Source organism: Labrus mixtus, chromosome 2 (genome assembly GCF_963584025.1).
Source record: "Labrus mixtus chromosome 2, fLabMix1.1, whole genome shotgun sequence".
In the NCBI taxonomy this organism is placed as follows: Eukaryota; Metazoa; Chordata; class Actinopteri; order Labriformes; family Labridae; genus Labrus; species Labrus mixtus.
In genome coordinates, this window is record NC_083613.1 from 23793242 (window position 1) to 23815514 (window position 22273).

Genomic DNA, 22273 nt, shown 5'->3' on the forward strand with positions numbered 1-22273 from the left:
ACAACCTTTTGTAATATTGTATAAAGAAGGTTTTACACAAATTATTTCCACAAGCTTGTGAAATATTCACATGTGAAATACCGTCAGCCACTTAAATATTGACATATGTAAGAAGTAGAGCATAAGAGCAGTATGTTATGTTCAGCATACTTATCTTTGCTCCAGTGCTGATTTCCTCCAGCTGTCCTGTAAAATCACAACAACTTGTTTTACTGTAAGTGAAAACATGAGCTCCAGGTGCAAACACATTTAGTTCGAAGTGATAGTGTTAAAAGATCTGAGAGCTGTCCACATGCCTGGTTCACTCGCCAGATATGGTGTTATCTGCATTCTTTATTCGTTATTGGGTGCTATTTAAACCATTTCCATGTGGTAAATATGAAACTCTTTCCATTTTTATTTAATTAAAAAAAGCACACTTTTTGCTATGTGGAATTCAAACTCATCACTGAATGACTTGTCTTTTATATATAGCTTTACTTTCTGTTCAATTTTATGAGCAATTTAGTATTTTTACATTTCCATCTACACTGAAGCGTTGCCCAGTGTTTGGGTATGATCCAGCGGCTATATCAAGCCTGTTTCCATGGGCTTCCTCTCTCCTTTAAAGACAAGAGCCCCAGCCTATATCAATCTGCCCACAGGATGTTTTAATCCACCATTACGCAGATGAAATGTTGCACTGAGCCTGCGGTGCAGCAGTGACGGCAGGAGCGGATCTAAATTTTGTGCGCTAGCCCCTCAAACCTGACCGCAGTCATGGACACCAAAGCGCCAAATCATCCAGTGCAGCAGAACACAAACCTGTTCCTCCTCGGAACTGGATCCAAATGTCTCGGGTCTCAGTATCCTCTATTTATACGCTGTGTATATTTACAACAGACCCGGATGATTAGCATAGTGAAGAGAATGTAGGGGCAATCGACTTTGGCTATTCTAAGGAGACACAAAGTTTATAAGGGGTCAGCCACCTCTATGAAGTCACAACATGTTTTCAGTCCTTTAGAACTACTTACGCCTGAGATAGTTCACATATTCTGTAGTTTATCTTTTAAAATGATCAATATTAATCAGGCAAGCTCTTTGAGATAAGATCAGAGAGAGACCAGAAAAGTGCAAAGTTTTGCTTTTCCTATTCAAGCAATTTACATAAACAAGCAGCATCAAATCAATCTGAAATAATCAGTTACCTGTGATGGGATGTAAGCTACAGTTTATTTATAACATTGTGGAGAAATTAAGGATATTAGCTCAATCTCATTAAGAAAATCTAACACAACTAAAACATTTAACAGAAATGTTTCTTGATGCCTTTAAAAACTGAACTCCTTGAACTCACATAGAACAGTATAAAGAATTGTGAGACAAAGTAAAATTATAAACTTTTTCAAGAGTAAAAAGGGGAAAATACATCATAAGTTCTGGGTTTTTTTTCACAATATAATTTTCACAATATTTACAATAAAGCAGTCACTGACGATACAATTAAGGACCTCCCAACACTGGTTGTACAAAATATTTATAGAAAATGACAGTGATGATGAAAAAGTGGAAGTCATCACATACATTGTGAAGAAATTACATATTTGAATAAAATACCATTATAATAAAGGGAGAAAAATCTAAGATCAAATATGATACTCTGGTTAACCGGTGTACAGAAGAACTGAAAGAGTTGAGACTATAATATAGACAGGATGTGATGTAATGTATTTATGTGCTTAATGAGAACCAGTTATTGGTGGAAAAAAACAGGATGCAGACAGGTGAAGCACTAAATAGTACTTGCACAGTGAAATATCTCAGTTATTGAACTGTATGTGGTAGCTGTATGTCCACTAATGCTGTATGGTCATGTGTCTGTTCAGGAGAAAAAATAAAATGCTGCAGATCTCTACCTGAAGTAAGAGGCACTCACACACACTGACAGTGATACAGTGATCTCTAAGTGACCCGCACAGCTGGACTGAGGTGCTCATCAGCTGCACGAATGATTGAGATGTTGTCATATGATAACTCATAAGGACACGCTCAGAATGTGAGGAATGATCACTAAAACTGTTGCCTTTGTAAAGGGGAAACATCCATTATGGCTTCTGTCAGGCTGTGAAGTTCAGGAATGTTTTAATGATTTAAGAAAAGTCTGTCCTTTTTCTCGATCCATTCAATGAAATAATTAGATTATTTTACTTATAATTACTTATTTTATTCTTTTGTAAATTGTATTTTAAGCTTCAATTCGGGAAGTTTTTGTTCATATTCTGTTCCTTTTGTTTTTATCAATACATGTCACCCATTCTTTGTTTTTTTCTCATTTTGGTTTGTAAAATTGGACTAATCTTGCTAAAATATTGTTAACAGTCTTTTTCCCCTTAGTTGAATTTTGTTGAATGTTTAAATTAAAACATCTTAGAGTCTAAGCCATGCAACTACTGCAGTACTTTGTGCTAATAACCCTAATTTATGCTTGCTTAAAAAGAAAATTTGCTGATTTATAGTGGAAATGTTTGCTGACCTATACACAAATACAAAAATACACAAATGAAGAAATTATAGCGATTTTACACCACCCTTACAGGCTCATGAACAACTGTGCCTAAGGTATATCAGTGTGATCTGAGGTGAAGGAGGGATTATCCTCCTCAGATCAAAAGGCATGTATTGTCACATTAATCAGGTGCTAAAAGCATGGAGCATTTTCACATGCATATATGAAATAAATAAAACACAGGTATTAACCTACTTCATTTACAAAATCTTCAATCACACATTATGTTGGATATGAACACAGCTTAAGCTTGACAAACGTAGCAACTGCACCACAAGAAAAGAAAGTAAGTCCTGTCTTCTCCCTGGGTGTCTGTTAAGAGATACAGGGATGTGATCCACTCAAGCTTTGTTTTCCATCTATCATGAGGTCATTACTGCCTGCTGTCATCATTAGCTGCCCCCTGGATGAAGACTTGATCCTGGGCAGCAGGGCCTGGCGTTGACCCAACTTCTCACTTTGTTTACCTTGGACACTCATTAAAGGCATGTCATGTCTAATAACTTAATTGGACAAATCCAAACTAATGGCTTCAGGAATGACACTATTTCTCCCTTAGAGCAGGTGTGATTTTATGCTGGGTTTGTCACTGGCTGATCATGATAATGTTATGGCTCAGGAATTTTACTTTGAAAGGAGATTCTGGACTCATTAGTTAGATCGGACTTTTTGGTCTATAAGGGTCTTGATATTTTACAGTTACTTATCTTCACCATGGTAAGAATGTGAGTGAAATCCAGAGTATAAAAAGCTTGGTGTTTGTTTCTATAGTTACACCCAACAGTGTTTGTGTGTGTTCCCTTTTTATTCTTGACTGGTCAAGTGAGGAGGGCAAGATTTATTTAGAGGATGCAATGAAAAGTGTGATACAGAATGCCTGGGTGCATATGGCATCTCTGCTATTTGGCCCACACATCGGGGAAGGTGGCTGAGTGGTTCGCAGTTGCTACGCTTAAGCTGTGTTCAGATCCAACATCGTTTCTGTGTCATTTTATAAATCAAGTAAGTCAATACCTGTGTTTTATTTATTTAATATATGCATGGCAAAATGCACCATGCTTTTAGCACCAAATTAACATTTACTTACATTTACTTTAACATAGTAATCCTTTAAAATATTACAGTATCCAAAGTAGACATTTTAAATTTAAGACTTTAAAGTTTCCCTCCAAACATTAGCCCTTGAAAGATTTCAGTCCTGATAATTATAAGCTTTTTTTTATACATCTGAGTTTATGTGGCTAATTTACATGAACATTTACATTCATCCTAAACAGATCTCAATATATCCCCTTGACATACAATAAGTGACGATAAAACATTCAGCTTCTGTTATTGAAAGAACTGTGTGAAAATGTTTGAGCAATGCACGCGGATCACTTCATCAAGTGTCAGGCCCGACTCAAAAGATGATCCATAAAAGGCTACTAGGTATTTTTATCTTAACATGACCTTGCACACCATACTGAGTACACATTCTCACATTCTCACTGCATCCAGTGACTGACTGCTCGATTTCTCCAGGCCCTGCTTTGTCGGTATCTATAAAGAAAAGGCCAGTTCAATGTAGTTTCTTTTTTTTTGGGCATTAAATATGTTTAATGAAACCATTTTATAATAAAGCATGGGATTACAAGACTGGATACTGCAATTTTTAAATTAACTGACTGCCTTTCTGCCTTTGACTTCCTCAACAAATGTTCAAGTTTCTAGCAGCTTTTTGACCTCTTTTGTGTTTTCTGTGTTTTTATGTGAGCGAGAGAGAGAGAGAGAGACCATACACCTGTCCTACCAGCTGATGTGAGGTTATTGTCTCTCAGTGTGAGTCAAACAGCAACGGTGCCGAGCTGTCCCACTGACACAGCTTTATTGGAATCTTGCCTAGAGAGCAGAATACGAAAAGACTTCAGCCAATTGTTAGACAGTTATGTGTATTTTATTATTTTGCTAGTTATAATAATATACTTTACTTTTCTTGTTTGATTCAAACATGGATAAAATTAGATTACATTATGATAATAAAGAACAAACTGGAGGGGAAAAAACACAATAAGTTGACAACTTTGTGCATCTCTAGCTTTAACTGAGAGTTGTGCATTTCAGAATGTGTTCCCTCTACCCCGACTAGTGCTGAGATACAAGATCTTGACCTTGACATAAAGACTTTAAAGGTTCAGTAATTAAAGAATGGTTAACTTATTAACATAGGACCCATGTTAATGATGCACCAGTCTCTCAAGCTGACTTAAATTGATATTTAAACCACTTGTAAAGATATTTACCCAAAATCAACTTCATACTGATAAAAGTCTTTATAGTCCACAAGAATTGTTTTTTTAAATCATCAATTCATCCACAGAATTTAGCCATGAGGAAAACCTGTGTTAAACACTAAAAACATTAAGTTTCTAGACAAGTAAATGTTTATATTCAAAAAAAAAAGTCCCAAAGTGAAACTGAAAAAGATCTAAGAATTAGACATTTTTGATTATGGAGAATTAGATAATCTATAGTATACATAGTCTTCAAATATTGTCAGTTATGGAAACTGGGACAATCAATTTGATTCTCAGAATCAGCTAAAGTGGGACAGAGTAGTTTGTCACCCTCATTTGTTTCAGTGAGAGGAAGGCAGAAGAGTGGGTGTTGGTTGGGGGAGCACTTTCACAGTCTTGTCCAATGGGTTTTCTTAAATTAGCCATGGGGGCAGGAGGCTCCCTCCCTGTGCTGACAGAAGGAGGAGCCTGTGCCTGTCACTGTCTACTGTTTCACTATTACCTGCACAGCCCTGCAGCATTCAACACACTTCTGTCTCTGTGTGACCACATAGAAGCAGAGAGACACACAGAGGACACTTTCTGAGGCCCATACCAACACAGAGGGTTTTCTTTTTTAAATGATTTCTCCCCTTTTGGGACACATATCTGCCTGCTTCTGCTGACTTTTAAATTAAGGCATCTTGCTGCAGATATGGCAGGTTGTCTGAAAAGTTCCCCACTTTGTAAAAAGGGGGAACTTTTGAGATGCCTAATTGTGACTTTTGCTCTTAGTCTCTGTTTTGCATTAGTAGATGCAGAACCTTTTGACCCAGCTCATCTTTACCACCACAGATCAGGACCTAATGAAGACAATATTATCATCGCTAACAATGGAATCAGGGTGCCTTTTGGGAGGTCTGTATTTTTGGACCCTTTGAATGACCTGGTAACAGAAGTGCAGCCTGGTGACCGCTGCCACATCACTGTTTTGGACAATGACCCACTGGCCCAGAAACCTGGCATGCTGACTCCAAAAAAGTTCCCTTGTTCGTTTGGACCAGACGAAGTGAAATACACTCATTTTGGATCTCGGAGCCCGAACAAGGACCGTGTGAAGCTGCAGCTTCGTTATGACTCCCAGACAGACACAGTCATCACCCCTTTTATGCTGGAGGTAGAGGTGGTTTTCCAGCAGCTAGAGGTCCTCACCAGGAATATGCCCCTAAATGTTGAAAAGCTTACTGGTGACAGCAACCCTATTGACAAAAAGGGTCTGGAGTTCTCCTTTGAGGATGGCGTCACACAGTGTAAGATCGCAACTCTGGTCGGGGCTGGAGGTCTTCCCAGGTATGGCACCCTTTTGAATAATCCCTCAAATGGCCAAATGGTTGACTGTGATGAGTTTGTGAAACAGGACATTCGCTACAAGCACACAGCTAAAACCAACTCACCAAACAGAGACTATATTCCAATGATGGTAGAGCTGCAAGATAACGAAGGCAACGCCATAATGCAAGAGTATTTCCAAATGATGGTTAGAATCAGGGAGGGTGCAGAGAATACTGCTCCTAAACCCAGTTTTGTAGCCATGATGATGATGGAGGTTGATCAGTTTGTGATGACAGCTATTACAAGTGACATGCTTTCTGCTGAAGATGTTGAATCTGACTCAGATGATTTGATTTTCAACATCACTTCCCCACTGACCCCTCAGCAGGGTTATATCATTAGCACAGATGATCAGAACTTGCCTATCACTTCTTTCTATCAGAGAGACATCCGAGATCTTAAAATAGCTTATAAGCCGCCCTCAGAGGATTCAGAAGTAGAAAGGATTTTTCAACTAGAGCTTGAAATTGTTGATACCGATGGCGCTGTGTCTGATACGTTTGCTTTTATGATTGTGGTGAAGCCAATGAATACCTTGGCTCCTGTGGCGACCAAAAATACAGGGCAGCTATTGTTTGAAGGGCAGTCCAGAGCTCTCTCCAGCTCCCAGAATTTAGAGATTAGTGATGAGGACAACCTTGAAGATGTCAAAATAACTGTGGTTGACGGCTTAAAGCATGGAGACCTGACCGTGCTCGGTTCTCGCAGGAAATTCTTTACACCTGCCGATCTAGACGCAGGTATTGTGGTGTACCAGCATGACGGCAGTGACACCTATAGTGATAACATTATTTTTAGAATGACTGATGGCAGTAATGAAGTGGAGTTTTTGTTCCCCATCACTATTGCTCCCACTGATGATGAGCCACCTATTATAAATGCTAACACTGGCCTGGTGCTATTCAAGAATGAAGTCATGCAGATCTCTCCCTTCATCCTGAGTGCCACAGATATTGATTCAGAAGATTCCACCATTAAATTTGTCTTGGAGGCTCCCTACTCCACTGTAGGCGAGCTCCTGCTAAGGCAAGTCGAGCCTCCCTCTGACCCATCTCTCTGGAAGTTCAGCGAGACAGATGAGATGTTTGAGCAGGTGGTAACTGAATGGTTCCAGCAGGATATTCTTGATGGAAAACTTTTCTATCGTCACATTGGGCCACATAGCACCACCACTGTAATCGATCATTTTGTTTTCCGTGTTCAGGATGACAATGATCCTCCTAATCAATCAGGCGAACACATGTTCACCATCAAAATACATCCTGTTGATGACCTTTCCCCAGAGCTTCTTCCAGGCACAACCCTTCACATGACAGTACAAGAGTACGAATTAACACACTTTAATAAGAAATTTTTGTGTTACACTGATTTAGATTCAGATGACAGGGACCTGAAGTACACCATCGTTAAAACCCCAACTGACACTGATGAGAACAATCCAGCCCCCTTGGGTGATATTGTCTTGACTGACAGCACTGATACTGTAATTACAGAGTTCACACAGGCCCAGGTTAATCACCACAAGGTAGCCTACAAGCCTCCAGACCAGGAGCTGGGCATCACTCCAAAAGTGGCTCAGTTCACTTTTATTGTGGAGGACACTGCTGGTAACACAGTAGATGGACTTTTTACCATTTTCTTACAGCCAGTTGACAACAAACCCCCAGTTATCACCAACACAGGGTTCACTGTTATGGAAAGCAGTACATATATCATCACTAGGAAAGAGCTTCATGCCACAGATACAGATACAGAAGATGAAAACATCATCTTCACCCTGGCCCAGATTCCTGTGTACGGCAAGCTGGAGTACTTAGGGATTATCATGACAAGTGGTGAAACATTTGTACTTGAAGACATTGCAAATGGCCGCATAGCCTACATCCACAGTGGAGAAGAATCACTTAGTGATGTCATTAAGATTGATGTCAGTGATGGTTTTCATGAGGTTCCGATCACCATAAAGATTACCATCGAGCCAGTTGATGATGAGTCCCCCACAATTATGCTCCCAGAAGGTCTGCTTGGGTCATCCATCGATGTGCTGGAAAATGGTGCTACAGAGATCACAAGTAATGTCATTCAGGGCCGTGATGAAGACACGGATGACCTCATGCTCACATTTATTGTTGAAGAACCACCCAGGCTTGGTGAAATCCTGGTTCATGGTGCTCCTGCTGAAAGATTCACCCAGGAAGATATCATCAATGGGGCAGTGGTGTATGCTCACACATCGGGTGAAATTGGTCCTGTCAAAAACCACGACTCCTTCAACCTCACTCTGTCTGATTTGTCAGATCAGTGGCTTGTTGGTGGCAACAAGGTCCAAGGTGTGACAGTCCATGTCACCATACTTCCCGTTGACAGTATTCCACCTATTGTGAGTGTTGGAGAGCAGTTTGTTACTTTGGAAGGGGAGAAGAACGTCATAACCCCGAGCCACATCCAAGCTGAAGATATAGACACTGATGATGATGATATCCTTTGCACTATCATTGTCCAACCAACATCGGGTTATGTGGAGAACATCTCCCCAGCAGCAGGTTCTGAGAAATCCAGGGCAGGAACAGCAATTACAGCTTTTAGCATTAAAGATGTTACCCTGGGTCATATCTACTATGTGCAAAGTATCCACAAAGGAGTTGAACCTGTGGAGGATCGTTTCACCTTTCGCTGCTCAGATGGTATTAACTTCTCTGAGCGGCACTTCTTCCCCATAGTCATCATTCCAGCCAATGATGAGAAACCTGAGATTTATATCCGGGAGTTTGTGGTAATGGAGGGCATGAGTCTGGTAATTGACACACCTATTCTGAATGCTGCTGATTCTGACATCCCTGGAGATGAGCTGCACTTTGAGATCATCAAAAAACCTAAACATGGTTCAATAGTTCAGCAACTCAGCACTGGAACCATAGTTGTAGAAAATTTTGATTTGGAACAGATAAAAGAGGCATCCAACATTGTTTATGAACATGATGACTCAGAGACCAAAGAGGACAGCTTTGAAATCAGGTTATCAGATGGGAAATATAAAGTGGAAAAAATAGTTCTCATCATGGTAATTCCTGTTGACGATGAGACACCAAGGATGGCTATAAATGATGGTCTTGATGTTGAGATTGGAGAGACAAAAGTCATTAGCAACAGGGTTTTGAAAGCAACAGATCTTGACTCTGAAGACAAAGAACTCATTTATGTTGTGCGTTATGGCCCAGGGCAAGGCTACCTTCAGCGTATCAGCAAGTTTGGCGATGTTTTGGGTAACATTACCCTGGGAATGAACTTCACACAGGATGAAATTGACAAACAGCTTATTCAGTATGTTCACACAGGCCAGGAGGGAATTCGTGACTTGCTGAAGTTTGATGTCACAGATGGAATCAATCCCCTTATTGATCGTTACTTTTACATCAACATTGGAAGCATTGATATGGTTTTTCCTGATGTTATCAACAAAGGTGTAACTCTAAAAGAAGGGGGGAAAGTAACTCTTACCACTGACCTCCTAAGCACTACAGACATTAACAGTCCTGATGAATACCTCAGCTTCAGCATAACAAGAGCACCTAGTAGAGGTCACTTAGAGAGCAGCGATCAACCGGGAGTGCCCATTTCCACCTTCACCCAACTGCAGCTTGCCGGCAACAAAATCTACTACATCCACACCTCTGATGATGAGATGAAAATGGACAGCTTTGAGTTTGAGGTGACAGATGGTTTCAATCCTGTCTTCCGTACGTTCAGAGTTTCCATCACCGATGTAGACAATAAAAAACCTGTCTTGACTATAAACAAACTTGATGTAGAGGAGGGGGAAACTAAGCTGATCACCCCATTCGAGTTGACAGCTGAAGATCGGGATACTCCAGACAACTTCTTGCGATTCATAGTAACCCAGGTGCCAGTGCACGGGCAGCTACTTTACAACAATACCAAGCCAATCACCACCTTTACCAAGCAGGACTTAAATGAGAACCTAATCAGCTATAAGCATGATGGCACAGAGACAAACGAGGACAGCTTCTCTTTCACTGTCACTGACGGCACTCATACTGAGTTTTACATCTTTCCTGACACTGTGTATGAGACACGCAAGCCCCAGATGATGACCATCCACATCAACACCGTGGACAATGGTGTGCCCCAGATTGTGGTAAACAAAGCTGCGGCCTCACTTAAGGTCCTCCAAACAGGTCACCTTGGATTCCTGATCACCAGCAAGGCCCTTCGATCAGAGGACCGTGACAGTGCCCAGAAGGTACTGAAGTACACTGTGTCCAAGGCTCCTCTGCATGGTTTCATCATAAACACAGCCCTTGGCAATGACAGCGTCAACACCTTCACACAAGGTATGCTAACTGCACACTCTTTCATCCCTTAACAAAGCTTTTAATGAGTCAGGCTGCCTAATTGAATTTAATATTTGGATTAAACAACTGGCCAATATGAGAGAGATCAATTTTGACCTGATTTAGCAGTTACTCTAATGTTTACATAGCGTTGAAAGATTTTTCAGAAGAACTTTTGCTATTGGTTCAGGCTTACCAATGTCAGCGATTAGCAATAAGCAGTGTTCAGCTAACAAGCTCCTACAAAGCCCAGAAAACCCACTATGCTAGACATATAGCCCCAAACAGCAGATATATAGATATATAGAAAAAGGATAACTCATCAGGTTGTTCAAGTAAAGTATAATTGATAGAGAATAAAATTTGCAAGACAAAATGACAACTAATGATTATAATGGGTGTGTACTATATAGAACTTAAGATGCTTAAATAAGTTATTAAAACTGTTTAATTTTTATAAGGAAACTAGTATTTTTATCCCCTTCATTAAAATAACTAAAGATTACATTTCTGTAATAGATAGTTTAACAATTTGGCCTTTGCTTGAAATATCCCTCAATTTCTTCAGTTGCCTACACTTTAATAGCAGCCTAAGGGCTGTGTCTAAAGCCTTGTGAAAGTGGTTTAATCGTCACAGTTATCTTTCCGTTTTCAACTAACCTTTTCTCACAACATTTTTATTACCAACAGCTGATATCGATGACATGAAGATCTGCTACGTGCTGTTAGATGGGAGCAATGCCACGAATGATATCTTCTACTTCACAATCGAAGACAACGGTAGGAGTCCTTTAACCTTTCACACTTGTGTGCGCTGACACCAAACTGGGTCCCATTGCTGGGGAATCATTTGCCCAAAGGCTGTCCTTAGACTTTATCTGTCCTTTGATGTCTTTTTAGAATTTAAACTTCCTGCTCTCTGTCAATCTCCCAAGTGTTTGCATCACAAAGACTTAAGGCAGTTGGCCATGACTGACACGTAGTATAGAGCCACCATCTCTTGTCGCCCCACTGGAGCACTGTAGCAGGTTTTAAGTACAGGGGCCACACACTGACTGTGTGCTGGTAAAAGTGAAAGCGTGTAGGGACTACCTCATGCTCTAAAGTTATCGGTAAAAGGACAATAGGATCCTGGCCTCCGGGGTACTTCTGTGAGTTTTCAAATGTCGCCTTTTATGCTGTGCTTGCAAGGACACTGTGAAATGTGTGACGATATGCTTGATGAGCTATTTCAGTTGAAACCTATTCTAAGAATCTGTCGCCCAAGAAAACATGTTTTAGTCCGGCCTCGAAAACTACACTGGAGCACTGGGAATTGCATTCCAACCTATTATATTAATTAAATTTGATCAATGAACAGTTTTTCAATATCTCTTTCCTGGGTTACCTCTAATCAACAACCAATAACTCTTTTTTCCTGTCTCTTCTCAGTAAGGCACTGCACTTAAAGGGTCTAGGTTTCAGTAATTCAATGTATCTTCTGGATATTATATTTCATTATAGTCCTCTGTAATATATGCTTCACTTTTAAAATGTTTAAATATCTACAGCTATAACATAACATGGTCTTCTGTCCACATGTTTGTATTCCATTTATACAAAAGAATTCTCTTAAATGAACCAGATCTGCACCGAACAGCCATTACGATGTAATGTATAAGCTCTGTGGCCTATCACCTCTTACTCTTAGGTAGATTTACTCGAAGAGCATTACAAATATAGCAGATGCCAAGCATTAAAACACAACAGGTGGCCTTTGCTATTTAGTATTAGCTATAAAATGCAAACAAGATTAAGAGCTGCAATTGAAGCAGCGGGGAAAGTTTATTCTATACTTACACTAGTTTGAGGACCATGTTAGTGAGACTTCCAACATTATAATCAAGGCCATTGAGAAGCCAGGACTCAGAGGATGTGTCTTTTGTCTTGATTGCAGTCTTTTTGTCTGTGTAAGTGTAGCCTCTCATTAACCCAAGCTAAATCAGTAATTAACTTTTCCCCCATTACTGTCATTTATTTTTGAAAACTCCATTTTGCTTTCAAACATTTTTTAAGCTGGTTTAAGCACACACACTCACACACACACACACACACACAATATATACAGACACATTTGGAAAAAAGATCAAGTAGTCTATAAAAGCTTCAGCCAGTTGATGAATCACTGGAGTGAAGTGTTGAAGAGGTGAATCCTGGGGGATGTGAAGTTATCCTGGACATGTAGGGACATGAAGGAGGAGGGCAAGCTAATGGTCAGCTTATCTGCTCTTAGATCTAAGTAGATGAGATCTTTGAACGGGAAGCTAAAGTCTTGGTCATTGCAAATTTGCACCAAAGATCATTCCCTTAACGGTATTTCTGTTCCCATACTTTTGCACAAAGGTATCTTTTTACAAAGAGTTTAATTTGACAGAAAATTAACCAGAATTGATCGATTGAAAAAGTTAACCTCTCCAGTTCACACTTGTCTTTTGGACAGTAAAAGGTCCTTGAAAGACATTTTAGCCCAAATATCAGAGTGATTAAAAACTCTTTAGCTAAGTAAGTTATTTTGTTTTACACATCTGAAGTGTGACCTAATGAAATACTCCGGAGATGCACTGATAAGGGCAGCTGCTTAAGGGTCTTAGCACCCTGTAGAAGGTACCTGCCTCTACATGCACTGCACTGGTCCTTCCTCACAAGTCAAGAATACACACACACACACACACACACACACACACACACACACACACACACACACACACTTAGCACAAATGCACACAGTTTGAATAATTAACATATCAACAGACTAGTGAATCACTCTTGCATTTCTTAAGTTAGACATATTTTCTAAGCAGGTGTCTTAAAGTTTTTTTAAATAAAATGAAGAGGCTTGAAAGTGTCGTGTCTCAAGTAGTGTTAGCATGTGTGTGGTCAAAGACAGCTGAAGTGTGTGTTTGCGAGAGGTCAGGAGCTGACATTTCAGTTTTACACCTTAAGACTCAGAGTCAACCTGCTGGTCAGTGGCAAAATCTCAGACTCTGAGGAGGGAGTTTGTGTACTGTAGCTCTATCAAGTCAGAACGAACCAAGCAGCCTTTATGGTCTGTCTCTTAGCAGAAATGTGATGGAGGTCCAGAAAAACGATTGGTCAAGCTGAGGATGCCACAACGCAGAATGTTAAGTTTGGGTATAGATTTTTCTAGTTTTGTGCAACAGGAATAGTCATAAAAAGCAAAGATAATCTCCCATTGTTCAATAGAAATGTTGGGAGTAGTGAGATATGAATAATCTATTGAAATTTGCCATTACATTTATTTCATCCAAATCTAAACTTAAAACAAATGATGCTACCTCTTTAGCAAAGTCGTTATCACCTAAGCAGCATTTAATGATTATGAAAGGAACTTTAAATTGAGCCCTTGGTGAACAAATTAATTACATTATTTATTTGGCATTTTAACTGTGTTAAAATCTTAATGATTTAAAATATACAATAAATATTTTTTTTTAACTCTAAGAAAAAAATTGAACTATTCTCTTGAATTGGTTTGACCTCACACACAAACTGAAGTTCAACTTGGGTCAGTCAATCTGTCCGCTGGGTATTTCTATTGAAATAACAATAATCTGTATGCAAGTGATCAGGTCCGAAGCTGCCTACGAACATTCAAAGATGGGGATACTGAGGCAATAAATACTTGTTTTTACAAGTCGATGCACAGCTCACATCCTTGTCCATCAGGTATTGGCCCAGTGAGCCAGAGGCTAAGAGGAGAAACTTTTATTTATTCTCAGACGTGTTGAGACATTTTGGAGTTTCTTAGTCTTAGAACTAGGGTAATGTATTTGTGTTAGATGTTTGGACTCTGGTGTGTATTGGTATTTAGAAGCATTGCCTCTCCTTGCCAGTTTAAGGTGCAAGATAGCCTCAGATTACACTGCAGTACTAATCAAATGTTAAAAGATTGGAAGAAAAAGACAAGCGAGCCTCTGCATTCAGAATAGCTGACTCAATCTCTGTGCTTTTTTCAATAGCAACAATATAGTCTTCCAGCTCTGCAAAGGGTTCGTAGACCCCTGTGTGTTGAGTGTTATGTGATCATTCAGAGCCGGGAGAGGAATGCACTTCCTCCGAGACTCCAGACTCCAGGGCCACAGACAGAGCAGGGCCTGGAAGTGAATCGGTATCCCGTGCAGACAGGTGTGTACGTGAGAGGGAAGGCTCCATTGGGATCCCCTTTCAAAGCCCCCTCGTCACCCCACTCCCAGCTCCCCAGAAATCCAACCCAATCCTTGATAGCCCGATAACCTACAGAGTTCTACTGACGAGGTGCTTTCACTAAAGGGGCATTTCCCAGGAGAGGGCAAAGATATCAAGAATAGGAAAAGGAAAATAAAGAAAAAATAAATGTATTTTTATATTTATCTCTTTTAAAGTGAGACTTTTAATGAATTTTACTCATACACTGGATGTACAGTGACATACAGTAGGACTGAGTTTTGAGTGACAGAGCCATGTTACACCCCGACTTCCTAACTGTGTTTGGGGTTCTTACATGTCACCAATGTCAACAGTCACAGAGAGATTTACTGTCTAATGGTGCCACTGCCGGGGGGCCCCCTGTGACCAGAAGAAGCTGTGGCCTCTCAGACCCAATCCACCACACCCCACTCTCCCTTTCTCTCCACCTCCAACACCCCTTCATGGTATTACTGCTCTTTTTCTTTGGTGTTTTCACCTCTTGTCCATTTCTTCCCCTGTTCTTTCCGGACTCCCAGATCCCTTTTAATTAACAATGCTTTAACCCAGTTCTGTCATTCTTTCCATTTTAGAGGGCAGTAGGGGTGGGGAGTTATGATGTATGGCTACACCAGTTATTCTTATCTGCTCTCTCATATGGCAAAGCTGTTGCTGCCTCTAGCCAAGCTGTCATTGAGTTACTCTTGCTCCCCCCCTTGTCCTTTCTTTTAAGCCACACTTTCTGAATGGCTTTAGGGTTTGCTATGCCTTTCAGTCAGGTTTTCAGTTGGGCCAACATTTTGATCCGGATTGAAATGACAAGTTTTTGAAGTTGTCCTCTGACCAGAGTTTATATCATATTGGTTTTTTGTGATTCTGACTTAAATGCTTTAAAAACTATTGAATGGACTGTCTTGGAATTTGATATATCTTGTCATCATTTTAAGTATCAATATTAAATATTTTCAGTTAAATATATGTCTGTTTATAGATTATCATTGAACTTGGTTATAATTCAACTCTTCAATGCAAAATTTGATTTGATGAGGGGCTAATAGGCCCCTACATTTGATTTGCTCACCACCTTAGTTGTTTGTGAAGTACATTATTTTTCCAGATTCTGCTAGCTTTGCAAAGGTCATTTTTTATCCATGAAGTAGAGCAGTGACTTTAATCTTACAAAAGAACAAAAACATGTAGCTTTTTAACTGACTGATTTCGGATATATGACATTGTTTTGATCTCTGAGAAGTGAAGTCCAGTGTGATCCGATAACTATCAGGGTAGTGCAACTATCAGGTCCATTTTTACATCTTTTACCGGACTTTAATACCAAATGCTCATAAAAGTTAAGATATTCCCATCATTATCAAGTCTACCTAATTTTAACATGTTAATATTCAAGTCAAACTTTCACTTCATTAGACACTATGAGCAAGAAACATGACTTGACATCATCATGTGATGCCATGTGACAAATTTAGACAGTTCAAAGCCATCCAAGTAAAACGTTGGATTATTTTGCATCGGTATCATTCTGCACAAAGTAGTTTGACAAAACTAATATATTATGACCAAGAAAATCCCTAAATTACTTTTTTTAAATCTTGTTATATAAGAGCAATGGATGTGGCTTTCAGGCCCAGTCAAATTATGATTTACAACATCCTGCAGAGATCACAGCTCTGTCGTGAACTGAAGCAGGTATCTAGACTGTGATGTGTCAATTTACAGCGCTTGCTGTTACTGGAAGGAGGGATAAGAGTTATTAATACATGTAATCATGTAGCATTCCTAACATGAATTCTTTGGAAGGCAGAGAGGACGCTTTTGCTCTCACTATTTGAAACATGTCTTTCTATTGTGATTATGATGTTATGGAATTACAAAAAAAGGAAAGTTAACACTTAACTTTTTCGCTCTAAATATACGTTTAGCATCTTCATGATTTAAAAGACCACATTTAGAAAACATTGATATTTTAATACCAATCATAGCTGACTGCAAACTGCCCTTTATTTATATCAACACGATGATTAATGAGGAAATGCCATAAAGGTGATGCTTGTCACTTGATGAGGATATTCATAGAAGGTTGCTCTTCCTTGCATCATGCTGGTGAACGTCAAAGCCTCGTATTGACCTTCCTTTCCAGTGATATCTCCGGCCCGACCCACAATCCCTCTGCATCTATGTATGGAGCAGGCGGCACTGCTGTGTAAATATGAGCTGAAGAATGTGCTGTCAGAGGACGCTGGAGCAAGGAAAATCTTCCGCTTTCATATTGTTCTGCTGAGACAGGACATTTGAAAGATGATATTTCACAAAGAGCACTTTTTTTTGTATTTTCTGAACTTTTAGTTTTATTGTTGAATTCTGCACCAAAACGGATTTGCATGTGCACCTTTATAACCACTATGTCAATCTCTTCAATAAAATGAGTCATGTACCTTTTAATCGAAATCTAGCAGGCTCACTGCTAAGAGAGGAAACACCATCATCATACCTCTTAATATTTATTTCCTGGTCTTGTCAGTGACTTGCATCAATCATATTGATTTAATTAATTGAAAAGCTGCTAACAGGGACATTAAGAAACGTGTTCAGCCCATAAAACTTTTCATCTCAGCAGAAATTATGATGATTGACAGTTTTTTTTTTTTTAGCAAATGGGAATTTGAGCCAAGGCAGGCAGCTACAGAGTGTATTGGATTCGATAGCCTGTCTAATTTAGTTATAGTGTGGTAAAAAAAAAACTAATAAACTAGGCGGTAAATCATTTCTTAATTCATGTCGGAGCTGCTATTTTGACACTTTTATTTGCACCAATTTTTCTCGCAGGCTTTTAACTTGATTTTTTTATTGGATTTTGAGGAAACTTTAACTATGTTCTCTGTACTCTGTCTGTGTTATCCCAGCAAGTCTAGCGATCTGATTATAACTTGATTTGTTGAGATTCGTGCCAGCTCGGTCCTCAGTGTCTGACAACATGTACAAAAGAAACCATAAAAAAAGAAGGGGCGATCCTCCTCTTTTACACTTGTGAGAACAATGTGGAGGCACGCAAGGAGGCATGCCTTGCTGGCGGATCTGGCCCACCCAGACTGCAGCCTGCTGTCCTTCTCAGTCCCCTCGGTGAACAAAGCCACAGGGAGGGAGGGGAAAAAAGGCGGGGGAGGGGGTTGAGGAAGACAGCTGTCACTCAGCTCCATATAATCTAGGAGTCTGGCGGGGAGGAAGAGAGAGTGATAAATATATGGACGAAGACTCAGAGAGAGGTCCTCCTTTTGACTTCATGGTCATATTTGCAGCTTTGACTTGTTTAATAATGAACAAGACAATTTGAAATTTCTTGGGAAGGATGAGGAAAGGCTGGAGGAAATAAACCTATATGGGAAACTGACATTTTGAACACTGACAGTAGTTATTCTAGACAAAGGTAACCACCTGTACTGCTTGTACAGCAAAGAAACAGCACCTGTTGACCACACAGTGTATTAAAGCCACTGAGTGGGTAGGTCAAAGAAATGGCAGATGAAAGTCATTTACTGGTCTCCCCAGTCCCGTTGGTTAAAATGTAGTGTGATCACTCATAAACCTTTGAAGGTTATTTGACTATTAAGCTCAAAAGGGACAGTATCTTTCACACTAAAGGGTTCATGTTGACCTTGGAGATGAAAGCAAAAAGATGAGAAAACTGGGTACCAGCTGATGCCTCAAGATGTGCCTCAGATTTCAGCTAGGGACCTTTTGCTAATATTTGTTCTCTATGACATGAAATAAATTTAATATTTCATAACAGCTTTGTAAATGAGTAAATTCTATGCTGGTTTTAAAAAAAACAACAACAACATATTTTGTAAAGGTTCAAACTTGTGAAAGTTTTGAAACCCTGATAACCTTATATGACATGTGTCATGTTACATCTGTATAACATTTATATAATGGGCTACAGTTTTTTTTCAATCAGTTATTACCCCTGTCAAGAAAGTGATGGTTTAGGTGCTGTTTGGTTGTGGGCAAGTTTACAGTAGAACTGAATGCCTGCTTTTTATTAAACTTGGTGGTGTGGTATGAAGATCCCTACTGTTAGAGCTGATCTAACATTGGGCATTTTTGCCTTTTATTTGAAAGGACAGCCTTAGAGAGATATAGGAAATGCTGGGAGGAGAGAGTGGGGGATGACATGCAGCAAAAGGGAAAGACAGATCAGAACCCATAGCTGCTTCGACGAGGACTATAGCCTCTGTAAATGGGGAGCCTGACATAACCAATAGGATATTGGCATCCCATGAAATACAAGTTTTAAACACATGGGGCTGCCCTCATCCATAACAACTCCAATGGTTTACTCCTTGTAACGATGAAATATAAAACTGCCTGACTGCCTCATGCCAAAACAGAGGCAGGCTTTTGTATCGGCAGTGTTCATTTGATAATCCATGATGATAGCCACTGAGTAAGCTTCACTCCATATCAGCTGCAAATAGGGCAGACTGCCAGGAAACACAGAAACCATCTGATTAATGAAGTGTGTCAAAGACTTAGTGGAACTGTACATCAGGCCTTATCAGAAAATGTCTGAGGTTAGATGAGGAAAGGATATCCGCTTGGTTTATAAAGTAATTCATCCGATCGTGACAAGAGAAGCAGTGTAGATTACGCAGAAGTCTAATCAGTCAGGACTTTGGATACATTTACCAAAATAATCTTTCAGAGTTTTGTATTTTGTATTACACAATAGCCATACAGTATGTTCTCCTTATTTATTATATTTGCAAGTACTTTATCAGCGCCTAAAGAAAAAAAGGGCAAGCAAAAATAGCCATAACAAATATTTCCTGTATTTTTAGCCATGACTGTTGGAAACCTGAGTATGGAGTCTGGTGGACGGGGGTTGTACCCGTCTGGCTCTCCTGCTCTATGCTCTCCTGCTTTTGACCAGGCACTTTACTAGCAGCAATTTAAGCCTGTAAAATAAGAAGTACTCTAATTATTAGAATCTTTGTCTGTTTTTTCTGAGGAGAATTTGGGAAAAAATACATTTAAGTCTAATGCCAAATCTTTGTATTATCTTGATTATTGCTGCCAGTAGAGATGTGATGAAGTACAATTAGTGTCCCACAAAATCCACTTGTTGCTATTAGCCCCATCTGAACATGCTCTAGATCCTCTTGAGTGTGATTTCCCCCTGTTGTGTCTCAGCCTGCTTTGGCTTCAGTGTTGACATGTGGGTTTGAGAAGGTACTCCCCCTTCACCATGATCCATAATACCCACATTCAACCCCCCAGTGTTTTCATTCTCTTCAGCCACACAGCAGAAGGAGTGCAGCCTCTTTCTTTCTCACTGAGCCAAAACCGAGCCTGATGCTGGTCTATTGTTAGGTCAGGGAGATGTCCCTTTCCTTTGTTCCCTGGACACTTTTTTTTCCAAGATACGTCGACTTGTTTGGTGTTCACAGATGTGAATTAGACAAAATAAATACATGTCTGTCTTTTTTTAAAGAATTTGTCCTACCAAACTGCTGAACTTTTCCACTGACCCAGTGAACTTCCCTTCCAAGATTCTCCAGCAGCGTCAGGTCAACAGTGTGGCCAGCCGTGCGAAACTAAAGAGAGACGGCCCTCTCTAACATCCTTGATCCAAAGAGCCCATCAGGCTTGACCCATTTCACATCAAAAGTCACAGTTCACTAGGCTCGTCTCTCTGAGGGATAAGACATTAGGGCCCTTTTCTCCTGTTGTTAAAATAAAAAAACATCCAGATTATGTTGGAGAGCCCATAATCTTAAATATCTTTGAAGTACCAAGTCAATGACCAAAATTGAGTTGACAGTTTGAGGGATTACATGAGTCATGAGATAGTATGGATTAAGGACGGGTCTAAAGTTGTGGATCAGTTGAAGGTGACTGAGCTTTGAATATGGCTTTTTTCAGATGTTTTTAATGTTCTGAAAGGTTTTAAGTCCCACTCCCAATATGTAAAGAATTTGTTGCTGAGTTTGTCATATAAGTAGTTGTAGTGAGTCAAGCAATATGACATCACGCTGTTGTACTGAATATCAGCATGGTATCACAGCTCTGCTGATATTCAGTGAAACAGCACAACAAGCTTTGGTGTGATTCTAAGGAACCAGATGTAGATATATATTTGAGTAAACAATCCATTGTAATCATTAGCACGTTCATGGACTGCCTCTTGTCCACTCAGATTGTTTAATGGAACCAATTGTGGTCCAGAAAGTGTTAAGTGTGCAAGTATTTTTGCGCTCACCCTTTTGAGGTCCCTAATGGAGTGTAAAAGAAGCCATGATGGTCTCTGTGTCCTGAAAAAAAAAAGAATTCCCAAGAGGGAAAGCAACAGAGCGTGAACTACTAGGTAAGGTAGGTTTCCAAAAGGTCAGCTCATTAAAGATATTATACTGTGACTGAGTTTTTTCTGCATGTAAACCATGCAAACCATATGGCTACACAAGCCCTATTGAGGGCTGAGGAAAGAGCATGAGGTAGAAGGTGAAATTAGGTTTAGTGAAGCCCTAATTTAAAATGCCCCCCTTGATTCCTTTTATCTGTTTTTAGATTTTAGTTGGTATGCCTCAGTGGCTTCTAACATGAACAAACTAAACTGTATCATTCTTGCACAGTACAGTGAAGGAGATCTTTCAAATAACGAAATGGTGCAATAATCTTTATTTTTTTCCTTTTTTTTTTAGGTGGAAACAAACTAAAGCCTCAGCCATTCAGGCTCAACTGGGCCTGGATCTCTCTGGAGAGGGAATATTATTTGGTGGACGAGGACTCCAAATTTCTAGAGGTGACGCTGAAACGCAGAGGCTACCTGGGAGAAACCTCCTTCGTCAGTAAGTCATGACTTGGGAAATTGTACATTTATTATTTTTTTTTAATTTTAAAATAAATGAATTTATTATTTTCTGTTTCCAACTTACAATGTCTAATGGCTGCTACTTTTTTGCTTGGGTTTCTGCTCAAGTCAGCAGCAATATTTCTGCAGCATTTCTTTTTCACTCTGTCAAGAATAGAGGGATATGAACAATGATGGCACTACACAACATGCCCTTATTAAACTGAAAATTCACAAAGAATTATTGCCCCTTAAACTGTTCCCTTAGAATGTGTGGTGTAATTTATGTTCCATTTGAAATGCCATCTCTGCTATAAAGGAACGGCGTAACCTTCTGATTTAGGATGCAGATTCATGTTGAGCTGCAGGGTGTGCTTAGTTCATCACTGAGGTAGTCTTGAAATCAAAGCAGCTCTGGTAATACTGTTCTGTCCCTGAAGATGCAACTTCGTTTTGTTGAACGTTGACGTTGTCTGAAAGAGGTTGGATTTAGAGCACATATAACCTTTCACAGTAAAGGTCAGGAGGAAACGTCAACATGTTGGTGTGTTTGGCTGACAGACAGTTACATGTGAAAGACACATAACAACTGAAGTGATCATGTTCACTTCTTTCTGTCTTTGAAGTGACGTGATTTTTG

The 22273-nt window shown here is 39.7% G+C and overlaps 1 protein-coding gene across 1 annotated transcript in view; it reads left to right on the forward strand.

Moving 5' to 3' along the window:
• The first annotated feature begins 5413 nt into the window (after positions 1-5413).
• The window catches only part of frem3 (Fras1 related extracellular matrix 3), a 29407-nt gene continuing 12547 nt past the window's right edge, over positions 5414-22273 (forward strand). The window contains exons 1-3 of the mRNA XM_061057343.1: positions 5414-10547; positions 11238-11327; positions 21485-21631. Of these exons, the coding sequence (XP_060913326.1) occupies positions 5519-10547; positions 11238-11327; positions 21485-21631 (5266 nt within the window). The 5' untranslated portion in view covers positions 5414-5518. The remainder of the gene's footprint in view (positions 10548-11237; positions 11328-21484; positions 21632-22273) is intronic.